This window comes from Tiliqua scincoides, chromosome 4 (genome assembly GCF_035046505.1).
Source record: "Tiliqua scincoides isolate rTilSci1 chromosome 4, rTilSci1.hap2, whole genome shotgun sequence".
NCBI lineage: Eukaryota > Metazoa > Chordata > Lepidosauria > Squamata > Scincidae > Tiliqua > Tiliqua scincoides.
The window spans coordinates 59,388,779-59,401,216 of record NC_089824.1 but is presented as its reverse complement, the minus strand read 5'-3'; the positions used below and the strand labels follow the sequence as shown (position 1 = coordinate 59,401,216).

Below are 12,438 nucleotides of genomic sequence, written 5' to 3'. Positions count from 1 at the left end.
GGCGAGGGGGAAGAGCCACTTTACACTTGTGTTCAGGTGCCTGTTCTTCAGGAACGCCAGTGAGTAAATGCTTATGCCAGTAGACCGTTCACATAAATATGAGTAAACCATTGACTTTAATCAGGGGTTCTCAAACTCCTTGGGTGTAAATCTTGGCAGGGGAGAGTAACTGCAGTAAAGGGGAAAATGCAGTGACACGATACCCAGGATCACACCACTTTTGGGGAGAAGGCACTTTCTTGTACTCACACAAGGCGATTGCAAACCAGAAGTGGGTCACAATTGTTCTTTTCACAGTCTCCACAGCTTGGGGAGCACTGTGGAGGCTTCCATGGTGCTCCTTGCATCCCTGGAAGCCTGATGCTGCCTTGTGTGAGTACAAGACAGACCTGCCCCCCCTGAATGTGGCGCGATCCTGGGGATTGCATCACTGCATTCCCCCCGCCCAGCCCCTTAAAGGAATAACTGCAGAGGTTCCCAGACTGGGGCCCAGTTTAAGAACCACTGCTTTAATGTGTGAATTAAGAATTTCTGTTCAAGCCAAATCTTTTCTTTAACGAATTCATCTGATCTTAAATTACCTGAGGGCTGATTCTACAGTTGAAGGTTTTGCTTCAGCCTTAATCTCTGCAGTTAACATGTTCCTAAAAACTTCTAAAGATTTTTCTGTCAAGTCCACTGTCATGGGGGAACTGCCCTCTATTATCGCACACTTATCACAGTGCAGCACACTTCTACCTATGATAAAATCTGGAGTTTTTTTTTTTTTTGTAGGAGTGACATAAACATCTCAGATTTACTCTTTTTATGTATGTGCATACACATACACATTTGTGCCCAACATTGTGTGACTTTTTAATAGCATTCTACCAACATTCAAGCTGACATTGCTGGCACATATAGGACACTCATCTTATCTCAACCAGTGTCCTTATAATGATCTCATCAGGTTAAACCAGCCATTTTCAACCACTGTGCTGTGGCACACTGGTGTGCCGCAAATGGTCCCCAGGTGTGCCATGGGAATTTGGGAGAGGGTCATTTATTAGTAGGGCCATTGGGGATGTGAGCCCCCCCATTGACAGCTCAGTGTGCCTTGTCAATTGTCAAAAAACCAATGGCATGCCTTGACCATTTTAATACCTTGCCAGTGTGCCATGAGATGAAAAAGGCTGAAAATCACTGAGTTAAACAAAGAAGCTAGTTTCCTTAATTATGTACAAAACGGGATGCAATATTGTTGTTACAGCCCCACAGTTGTATATTTATTTAAAAGATTTGTATATGACTTTTCCAGACCTCAAAGCGGTATATAACATAAACATTAAACATAAGTAGGTAAAAACATTTGAATAAAAACATTAGAATAAAACCATTAAAACAATTAAAAATGAAACAAGAGCTGATTTTACAGTCTGGTCCTACCTAATGGCCAGGGTGCTGAACAGATATCTCAGGTAGTAGGGATGATTTAAAAAAATGGAGTTCCCAGATCCCTTTAGGCACAACAAAAACATTTTTTTACATACAGTATTCAGTGTTTGACCTTGCAGCGCTACAAGAACACTCTTGAAGGTGTTCTGTGATTGTTGGGTTAATGTAAAGAATTGAGTTGTAGTCAGAACAAATTGTGTGCTGTAGAGATGTGTTGACAGATGATACGCTGAATAGAATAAGAAATTGTCAGGTTGCAAGATAAGCCAAACAGATCAAATAAAATCTGTAGGCAGATAAACTGGAAGCAAGGGTATGTTTTTTGGAAAGGCTAAAAAGGCAGGGCTGTTATTAAGGGACTACTGCATATAGCAGGAACATCTCAATTTCAGTAAAGTGAGTGCCTCCTGAAGGTACATTGAGCATTCATAGAAAATTGTGCAGATGGAAGGGCAGAAGAGATTCAGGAAGTTTTATAGGAGAGTGGAATGGTACTGGAGCCTGCAAAATCACTTGACTTCCTTACTTAGCAGATTTATACATTTTCTGGCTGGTCAAAATTACTTGAATCTTCCTCCTTTGCCCTAATGTATTAGTAGTATAGAGTGTAAGAACCTGTCGCTTTTTCCCTGGCAGGCAAGGTTTAAGAGCAATGACACTGAGAGTCAAAGTATTCCTTCACTTCAAGCAGGCCACTAGGGTTGCAAATTCATTAACTGTATTTTTAAATCATAATTGAATATTGTTTGACAGCCAATTCATGTGTCTTAAGCCTACAGTTAATATTGCTCTTGGTTGGATTCTACAGGTGGGCCCTTCATATCTGAGGTTCTGAATCCATGGATCTGGCTCAGTGCATGTCTCTGGATCTACATTGGGCCAGACTTGGCCCAACCTTAGCCCTCCAGAGATGCAAATCTGTATGCAGCCTCTGCAGGCTTCAGAATTTTTAGGACCGAAAAGACCCAACCTGGTTTCTGAAGGGTTTTTTGCTCTTAAAAGGCATTCTGAGGCCCGGGGAGGAGTTCCCCAGGATTCAGAATGCCTTATAAGGGCAACTGTTTCCCTCTGGAAACCAGAGGCTGCATCTTTTTGGTCCTAAAGGCCTTTCACGAAGGTCACGCACAGACATGCGCAGCCTCTGTGGGCTTCAGAAAGCTCTCCAGAGGTGACGGGAGCACATCTTCCCTAGGCCTCAGAATGCCTTATAAGGGCAAAAATGTCACTTCTGGTTTCCCTTCAGAAACCAGAAGTTGTGTATTTTCAGCCTTAAGGGTCATTCTGGTCGCCTCTGGAGGACTTAAAGGGACGAAAACTTATGTTGGCAACCTTCAGTCTCGAAAGACTATGGTATCGTGCTCTGAAGGCTTTCAGAGGACAAAAACCGCTGATTTGATTATCCACGGTTTTCTGTATCCGTGTGTGTGTGTGTGTGTGTGTGTGTGTGTGTGTGTGTGTGTGTGTGTGTGTGTGTGAAAGAATGGATACCCTGCAGATACCAAGGCCCCATCTGTATATTTTTTCCTGATATTTTGCTATATGTAGTAGAATTGATCACACTAGCCTGTTCTGACCACCTGTCTTTTCCACCAGATATCCATGCATGGACGTAATATTTGAATAGGGCACGTTAGTGAAAAATCTAAGTAACATAGGCTTATTTGTTAGATTCCAGATTCCCAGATTGTACCTTTCAGGCACAAAATTGTCTTCTGGAAGGTGGAAATACAACAGGCCTAATCGGAACTTTGCTACTAGTTAAGTCTTTCAGTTGCCCTTTACATTATTTTTGTTTTAAACATAGTGATTTAAAGCCAGAGTTGAACTGTACACCTCTGAAATGTTCCCTGCTTGCTTTTTTTGCTCCTCAGGATACATGCGGTATAGCTAGGGCTGACCATGTACAGTCTTTTATACAAACCTAAAATTCTACTTATGAGAAAAGACGGGTGGAGGGGAATGGGAGAGTGACTTAATCCAACCTTTCCTTTTTTCCTGAAAAGTAAATTTTAACTCTTCCAATGAAAATAACATTATTCAAAGCATTTGTAGTTATTAAAGAAGCTGCTCAAAGCAGCCAAACTGTGATTCATTAACAACTTAGACATAGTATCTTAGGGTTTAAATCAGGGCTATGGATCGTTTTCTAACTACACGCTATAATTCTTCCTCTTATTTGGTATATACACAAATATTTAGTATTAATGCTTCCCTGATATAAATTGCAACTCTAAATTAGGGTTGCTATTAAAAAAGCAATTGAGGTTATCTGTGGTCAATATGCAAAATTATAGATGCAGCTGCTCACAAGTTCTATCTTGTTTTTGTAAAGAGGATATTCTTATATCCAATTAAGTCCATGTCCCTTGGGTAATGGTATGTTTTCATTTTGACAACTTCTTGCTCTGAGACTGTAGGGAGCTTGGTGCAACTGTTAATACTTCTTCATAAAAAAACTAATTGTACACAACCATGGTATCCTGATAAATTTGCCAAAAATGGAAGAAATTTGAGCTAAATTCACCAATTTCAAAATTACATACTTCATATTTAATGAAGAAATATAGGAAATTCCAGCTGTTAAAGTCCTGTAATAGAATTTAATTCCTTAGACACGGTAGGTATGATCCAGTCACCCTTCCCATCATCCTCACTCATGTTATTGCCTTTGCAGGGGTTCCTTGCTACTGACTTCCTTTCCCAGAAACAAACTGCACGTGCCTAATGCTGTGCATAAGAGACAAATTAAATCAGCCCTTACAAATTTTGTTCATATGGAACATTAGAGGTTCTGTTGCTGTCTCTCCAGAGCAAGAAGAGGAGGAGACATTTGTCTCACATGCTGACATGCAGTTACTGTTCCTGCAGTGAGTTGTTGGAGGGCTACATTCTTCTGATACTAAGTGACTCTGTGGGAGAACCAATGCTTTCAACATAGATCATTGTGAGGCAATGGTGAGAACACGCAGGCAGGGATGGCGTCAGAGGTCAGCCAGGTCAGGCACTGTCTGATGATCAACACCCATCAGAGGGCCCATCTGGCTAGGCCGATCTCTGAATCTGAGTGTTGGGAGAGTTAGGACAGACAAAATAAAATATTTCTTTATTCAGCATGTAGTGAGTCTGTGGAACTCCTTGCCACATGATGTGGTGATGGCATCTGGCTTAGATACCTTTAAAAAGGGATTGAACAAATTTCTGGAGGAAAAGTCCATCACGGGTTGCAAGCCATGATGTATATGTGTGACCTCCTTTTTTTTAGAAGTTGGTTACCTCAGAATGCCAGATGCAAAGGTTGGTAGTGGGATAGAGGTCTGTTGTTGTCTTGTGTGCTCCCTGGGGCATTTGGTGGGCCACTCTGAGATACAGAAAGCTGGACTAGATGGGTCTATGGCCTGATCCAGTGGGGCTGTTCCTATGTTCTTAATCTTCAGTCCTGGCAGTAGTGGTAGCATCTGCTGTATTGGTCTGGAATGGAGTGCCATTGGGACCTAGTGAAGGACTTGGCTTTCCTTGGTGCTATCTGGTGCTTTCCTTGTGGGCTGCTACCAGAGCACAGACCTGTTATCCATGGTTTTATCTAAACTAGTTGGTTATCTACATCAGTGATTATAAGATTATGTTAATGGCCCACTGTATGAAAAAAGGTTCCTTGTTTTATTCTGCCATTTCAGTGGAAACTCTAGCATCCTGTTTTGCTGTTTATTCTCTGTAGATATTTCAGAATTTTATCAACTCCAGTCAAGTCTTTTTTCAGTAATCTTTTTGAATCAAGAGTCTCTTGGGATCAAGTCTTCACTAATTTGTATTATTCCGAGTTTATGCTGCCAACTCATCTCCATCTATCATTCACTTTCTCATTGCTAAATATTGATGACATTAAAATTAAATTGAAATCCCACTGATCAAAGTAACGTTTGCAGCTCTTAGAGTTTCCACTATGGCTTTGTAAATTACAATTGATTTATGCATTTAATATTTTTATCTTGTTTTCCCTCTGCTACTCATCATTCCTTTGTACTGCTGTGAGTCTCAAACTCTGCACAGTAACCCTAACTGATTGGATGCACAGAAGTACTTGACACTGCTCAGGCTGGTTTAGAATTGCGTATCTGTAGTCTCCAACGAATGAATAAAAGTTGATAAAGGAAGAGGAAATACAAAGATATTCTGTAGTATTTAAAAAAAAATTCTCATTTCCACTATTGGCGTCATTTAATTTAAGCAATAAATGTGATAATCTCTCTTTTTAAAGATATTCTACTTTTCTCAAATTTTTTTTTTAAATTATTTCATTCTTATTAAAAACACCTATCTACAGGTGTTCTTATAAGGAAATATGTATCCAGTTATGATGTTCCACGGTAGCCTGCATGCTCCGACAGACTACATCAGCAGTTCCAATCTTGGCACCATGACCAACTTTGTCTTCTGGGGTAGGGAATGTGGGCCTCCTCTGGGTTGCGCCAGGCCAGCAACCCACTCTACTGACCTCCACAGGCCTCAGAGAACCACTTCCGGTTTTAGGAAGTAAACTTGGAGTGGCTTTCCGAGGCTTCTGAGAGTCATTCTGGCCTGATGTGGGTTGCTGGCCTGATGTGGCCCAGAGGAGGCCTCTTCACCCTTCCAGTGAGTAATCTGGCTTCTGGAATGGCTTTGATTTGGAGCCAAACAGGAGAAGGGCATGTGGGAGGGCCCAGGTTGCGACTCACCGCACGTGGGCTCATGACAACCCAGCACAGTTTGAAAAACCCTTGACAACCTGTCTGCAAGTTCTCCTTGATTTCAACAAACATTTACTGTCTCACATTTAATCTTTGTAGAAAACGCTAGTTACACCGGGCACAAAATAGTAAACATTAGTATTGGCAACCTTCAGTCTCGAAAGACTATGGTATCGCGCTCTGAAAGGTGGTTCTGGCACAGCGTCTAGTGTGGCTGAAAAGGCCAATCCGGGAGTGACAATCCCTTCCACACCGGGAGCAAGTGCAGTCTGTCCCTGGTCTGTCTCCCTGGCTATGGGCCTTCCTTCTTTGCCTCTTAGCCTCAGACTGTTGGCAAAGTGTCTCTTCAAACTGGGAAAGGCCATGCTGCACAGCCTGCCTCCAAGCGGGCCGCTCAGAGGCCAGGGTTTCCCACTTGTTGAGGTCCATCCCTAAGGCCTTCAGATCCCTCTTGCAGATGTCCTTGTATCGCAGCTGTGGTCTACCTGTAGGGCGCTTTCCTTGCACGAGTTCTCCATAGAGGAGATCCTTTGGGGTCCGGCCATCATCCATTCTCACGACATGACCAAGCCAACGCAGGCGTCTCTGTTTCAGCAGTGAATACATGCTAGGGATTCCAGCACGTTCCAGGACTGTGTTGTTTGGAACTTTGTCCTGCCAGGTGATGCCGAGGATGCGTCGGAGGCAGCGCATGTGGAAAGCGCTCAGTTTCCTCTCCTGTTGTGGGCGAAGAGTCCATGACTCGCTGCAGTACAGAAGTGTACTCAGGACGCAAGCTCTGTAGACCTGGATCTTGGTATGTTCCGTCAGCTTCTTGTTGGACCAGACTCTCTTTGTGAGTCTGGAAAACGTGGTAGCTGCTTTACCAATGCGCCTGTTTGGCTCGGCATCGAGAGAATGAGTGTCGGAGATCGTTGAGCCAAGGTACACAAAGTCATGGACAACCTCCAGTTCATGCTCAGAGATTGTAATGCAGGGAGGTGAGTCCACATCCTGAACCATGACCTGTGTTTTCTTCAGGCTGATTGTCAGTCCAAAATCTTGGCAGGCCTTGCTAAAACGATCCATGAGCTGCTGGAGATCTTTGGCAGAGTGGGTAGTGACAGCTGCATCGTCGGCAAAGAGGAAGTCACGCAGACATTTCAGCACTGAACATTTCAGCACTGAACAACATTGAGTGCCTGCCTGTGCTGGAAGAGCTTGACAGTGAGCTTGACAGTGAACCAACCCTAGAAGAACACGTGGCCCTGGACTCCCTTGCCTTTGGCAAGGCACCTGGAAAAGACAGCATCCCTGCTGAAGTCCTAAAATGCTGCAAAGAGATCATCGTCACTGAGCTGCATGAAATCCTCTGTCTCTGCTGGAGAGAAGGTGGAGTACCTCAAGACATGAGGGATGCAAACATCATCACGCTGTACAAGAACAAAGGTGACAGGGGTGACTGCAACAACTACCGCGGCATCTCTCTCCTTAGCGTTGTAGGAAAGCTGTTTGCCCGAGTTGTACTAAAGAGGCTCCAGGTACTTGCAGAGAGCGTCTATCCAGAATCGCAGTGTGGATTCCGAGCCAACAGGTCCACCACTGATATGGTATTCTCCCTTAGACAACTGCAGGAGAAATGCAGGGAACAACGACAGCCACTCTTTATAGCCTTCATAGATCTCACAAAGGCTTTCGACCTGGTCAGCAGAGACGGCCTCTTCAAGATTCTCCCCAAGATTGGATGTCCACCCAGGCTCCTCAGCATCATCAGATCCTTCCACAAGGACATGAAGGGCACTGTTGTCTTCGATGGCTCCACATCAGACCCTTTTGACATCCGAAGCGGAGTGAAGCAGGGCTGTGTTCTTGCACCAACCTTGTTTGGGATTTTCTTCGCTGTCCTGCTGAAGCAGGCCTTTGGAACTGCAACAGAAGGCATCTATCTCCGGACCAGATCAGACGGAAAGCTCTTCAACCTCTCCAGACTGAGAGCAAAATCCAAAGTCCAGCTGAAATGTCTGCGTGACTTCCTCTTTGCCGACGATGTAGTAAACATTAGGTACAGTTAATAATGGCCAAATACATATTATGTTATATGTATAGTTTTCCTTTTGTTTGCATCCTCCCCCCTTATATAGCAGAAATCAGGACCATGGTGAAGGGTTTTGTAGCCTCTTTCTCCTACTGGGATCAAAGCTGATGGGGTAATGAGGAGCTGGAGGGCAATTTTCATCAGGACATTTGCAGCAAGGGTTAAAAAATGTAACTCATGGTCCTAGTTATGATTGCCTTCCCCCTACAGGTCCAATTTATGCAAAAAAAAAATAATAAATGAAAGCACAAACAACATGATAACTTCATGTCCACTTTGGCCCTACCAAAGTCCTACCAAAACCAATGAAAATAAAGTGTACAGTTAAATGCTGAACATCTATGAAGATGCCTTATAATAAATCAGAAAACTGATCCATCTAGGTCAGTATTGCTCAGAGTTCTCCAGGGTTTCAGGTAAGATTCTTTCCCCAGCCCCACCTGTAGATGCTGGAGATTGAACCCAGGACCTTCTGCAAGTGCTAAGCAAGTGCTCTACCTATGAAATAAAAGTTATTCTTTAAGTAGGACCTAGACACACCTAGTTTTCACTAGATTTCTACCCCCACTGCCCATACCGAAATACTTGAAATAAACCATCTCATGATTCAGATATATTTTAAGGGCAATGCTATACATCTGCTTTGTTCAAGAGTACTAGGATCCTAGACTTTAGGTATACAATAAAATACTATTTAGAGTGTGTTAGAGTCTTTATAATTTTGATGTATTTATCTCTCTCTTATTTTTTATTAAGGTAGTTAGGGCTCTATTTTTACACCAGACACAGAGGAGGATATAAGTGGGCAGTGTTGTCAGTTACTAAAAGGAATTTCCACAGTAGTACAATTATAGTGTCAACACTTACATGCAATGATATTCCCATATCTATTCTTCATTCGATTCTCATCTTTTTTAGCAGAGTCCCAGGGTGCAGACTGTCCTTCAAAGAAACTCTATGAGAAAAAAAGAAGAAGAAGGGAAGCAAAAAACAACATCAAGGGAAGGCATACTTAGCAACAGAAACATTAATGACAAGAGAAAGACAAGGGAGATAAATCAGCTGTAATTGAACAGGCTATCAACCTGCCACTGACCGCTGGACAGAGAATGGACTAGCTCTTGGGAGCTTGCTTCCCCCTCCCTGCCTGAAAATACTCTGCTCCAGCTGCTGGTTGCCTAGGCACTGGAGAAGTGAGCAGAGGCACTGACCGTGGATCTGAAAGGTCTGAATTGTTTTCTGTTGTAATTGTTGTTGTAAGTTGCCTTAGAGACCATTTTGATTGAAAGGTGCAATACAAATCTATGAATGAATAAACAGAGGTATTTAATGACAATTGTTAAGCAAAGAATTGTAGTGAGTATTGTTACCTGACTTTAGGATTTATTAATAATGAATATTTAATGTCTTTAGTGAAGATCTAATTAAAGAATTCTGAAGTTAGCTTTGTTATATGACGAGTATGACACGGCTTGTAGAGAAATATATTTTTCCTGGGAAGATGTTATTAATCACATTACAGTGCATTCCTAATGTCTTTGTGTACCAGTGCAGCAACCACTGTGCCAGCATGTACTTTTGCAAATGTGTCATAAAGCGCATTGTGGCAGTGTGGAAGACAATGGTGCTGGCAGGAAGGCCCGCCGGTGCCAGTGCAGGAAGGAACTCAAGCTGGAGCAGGTAAGAGCTGCGCTGAGCAGCATAGTGGCAGGGAGGGGGTGCAAAGGGGCAGGGAAGAGGAGACTGGGTCTCAGGATGGGGTGGGATTGGCTGCAGTTACGTGCAACATATCATATCCCCCTTCCCAATCTTGGAATCCCAACATGGCTCCACTCAGACTTGCACCAGCAAATTAGCAGGCATAGGCGCAAGTAGACCCACTTTGGTGGCTGGGTCTTTCCCCGGGGCAAGTGGACAAATGTCCTCTTACCTTGAGGAGAACTCCAGCCTGCTCAATCGCAGCATAGGATGCAGAGCAGATGCACTGCTGCATCGGCACTGGTTAGGATTGGGAATGTTATACAACTTATATTGCAGCAATCTATCTGCACTGTGGAAATTAACAGAGAAACAGCAAAAATAGGCTCTTTTGTTATAACTCAATGGATCAAGGTCTTCTTAATGTTATTAACATTTGAACGGATGGATTATTATAGACAACAATTATGAATGAATATAGTTGCAGTCATTTGGAAGCCATTTTAGGATGTACATGCATAGTGTTTATGGATTAAGGTTTATAGACTAGCTTGCTCCAAATTTCGTTTTTTGTATGTACTATTAATGTTGCTTGTGTGTCTGTGTCCCCTTCTCCTTCCTATTCTTTCTTCTTCTTTTTAGTTGATTGCAGTTCTTCATTCCACTAATAATGGGCGAGGAAAAGGAAAAACTAATATTTAATAATTGCATCACCCTTCTTAATGAACACACTGTCCATATCTCCACAAGAAGCAGCCTACACCTTGGTTAAGTAAAAAAAATAGCAGGGATAGTAGGACAAATGGGGAGGAGTGGTCTGAATTGTTCTTTCACACCAATCCAGATACTAGTAAACAGCAACAACTGCATTGCTCTTTATTAGACTCATATTGATGCTATTAAAATAAGATGTGGTTCCTAATTATACATACATAGTGTAAATGAGCATCATTCTTATACATACCTACATACATCATGAGCATCCCTCTTATACCCATGAATGTTCCACACGAGTGATCCCATTCCATCCACTATACATAGAGGTTATGTCTTGGCATTTGCAGGGGTTCCGTTACCAGAACTCTCACGGATGCTGAAAATTGTGTTAAATGAGATCTTTTTTTTTAAAAGTTCCTTTACTTAGCTGTTTAAAAATAGCTTCGCTTACCATTGTAATATGGAAGAGTGGTAGGAGGCAGGTAGGCAGGCAATCAATCAAGAACTTAGTTTCAGTTCACTCCAAGGCAAGCAACCCTTCCATTCTCCTGGAGCACATGAAAGAATGCAAACAGAAAGCAAAGTGCAAGTGATAATCACTTTGCATTCTTTCACACACATTCCAGGGGGAAGAGAGGGGTCACTTGCCCTAGGTGCGAACTGAAACTAAGCTGTTCTAAGCCCCCGGAGAGAGTTTGATTGACTGATTGCCTGCCTGCTGCTGCCCTGCATTACAATGGTAAGCGAGGCTGAGTAAAGGGACATTTTTTTTCTTTAATTTAAAGGGCCCTTCTCATTCTGTTGAGATAAAACGACAGGTAAAAAATCTGTGGATAAGCAGGTTATACCTGTATGTTCATTCTCCTCCGCTGTACCTTCTGAAAAGGCTGCAATCTTATGCACACTTTCCTGGGAGTAAGCCCCAGTGAACACAATGGAACTTAGAAATGGATCATTAGAAATCACTGGTGATCTAATGATCACAATGCATCATTAGAAAAGGTACTGAGAACAAAATGGCTAATATTATAATGGTGTTGTACAAATTGATGGTAAGGCCACACCTGGAGTACTGTGTCCAGTTCTGGTCGCCACATCTCAAAAAGGACATAGTGGAAATGGAAAACGTGCAAAAGAGAGCAAAAGTAAGATGATTACTGGGCTGGGGCACATTCCTTATGAGGAAAGGCTACAGCGTTTGGGCCTCTTCAGCCTAGAAAAGAGACCCCTGAGGGGGGACATGATTGAGACATACAAAATTATGCATGGGAAGGATAAAGTGGATAGAGAGATGCTCTTTACACTCTCACATAACACCAGAACTAGGGGACATCCACTAAAATTGAGTGTTGTGAGGGTTAGGACAGACAAAAGAAAATATTTCTTTACTCAGCACATGGTTGGTTTGTGGAACTCCTTGCCACAGGATGTGCTGACGGCATCTGGCCTGGATGCCTTTAAAATGGGATTGGACAAGTTGCTGGAGGAAAAATCCATTATGGGTTACAAGCCATGATGTGTATGTGCAACCTCCTGATTTTAGAAATGGGCTATGTCAGAATGCCAATGCAAGGGAGGGCAGCAGGATGCAGGTCTCTTGTGATCTGGTGTGTTCCCTGGGGCATTTGGTGGGCCACTGTGAGATACAGGAAGCTGGACTAGATGGGCCTATGACCTGATCCAGTGGGGCTGTTCTTATGTTCTTATGAACTTACTCAGATAGGTACAGGTTTGTGCATCTTACAGGATGGAACTAAAAATTCCCAAAGAAATGACATAGTTCTCTATTAT

At 42.8% G+C, this 12,438-nt stretch overlaps 1 protein-coding gene across 1 annotated transcript in view; it reads right to left on the bottom strand.

The window, feature by feature from the left end:
* The window catches only part of PTPRM (protein tyrosine phosphatase receptor type M), a 544,564-nt gene that overhangs the window by 78,934 nt on the left and 453,192 nt on the right, over positions 1–12,438 (bottom strand). The window contains exon 20 of the mRNA XM_066626178.1: positions 9,100–9,187. Coding sequence (XP_066482275.1) covers positions 9,100–9,187 — 88 coding nt within the window. The remainder of the gene's footprint in view (positions 1–9,099; positions 9,188–12,438) is intronic.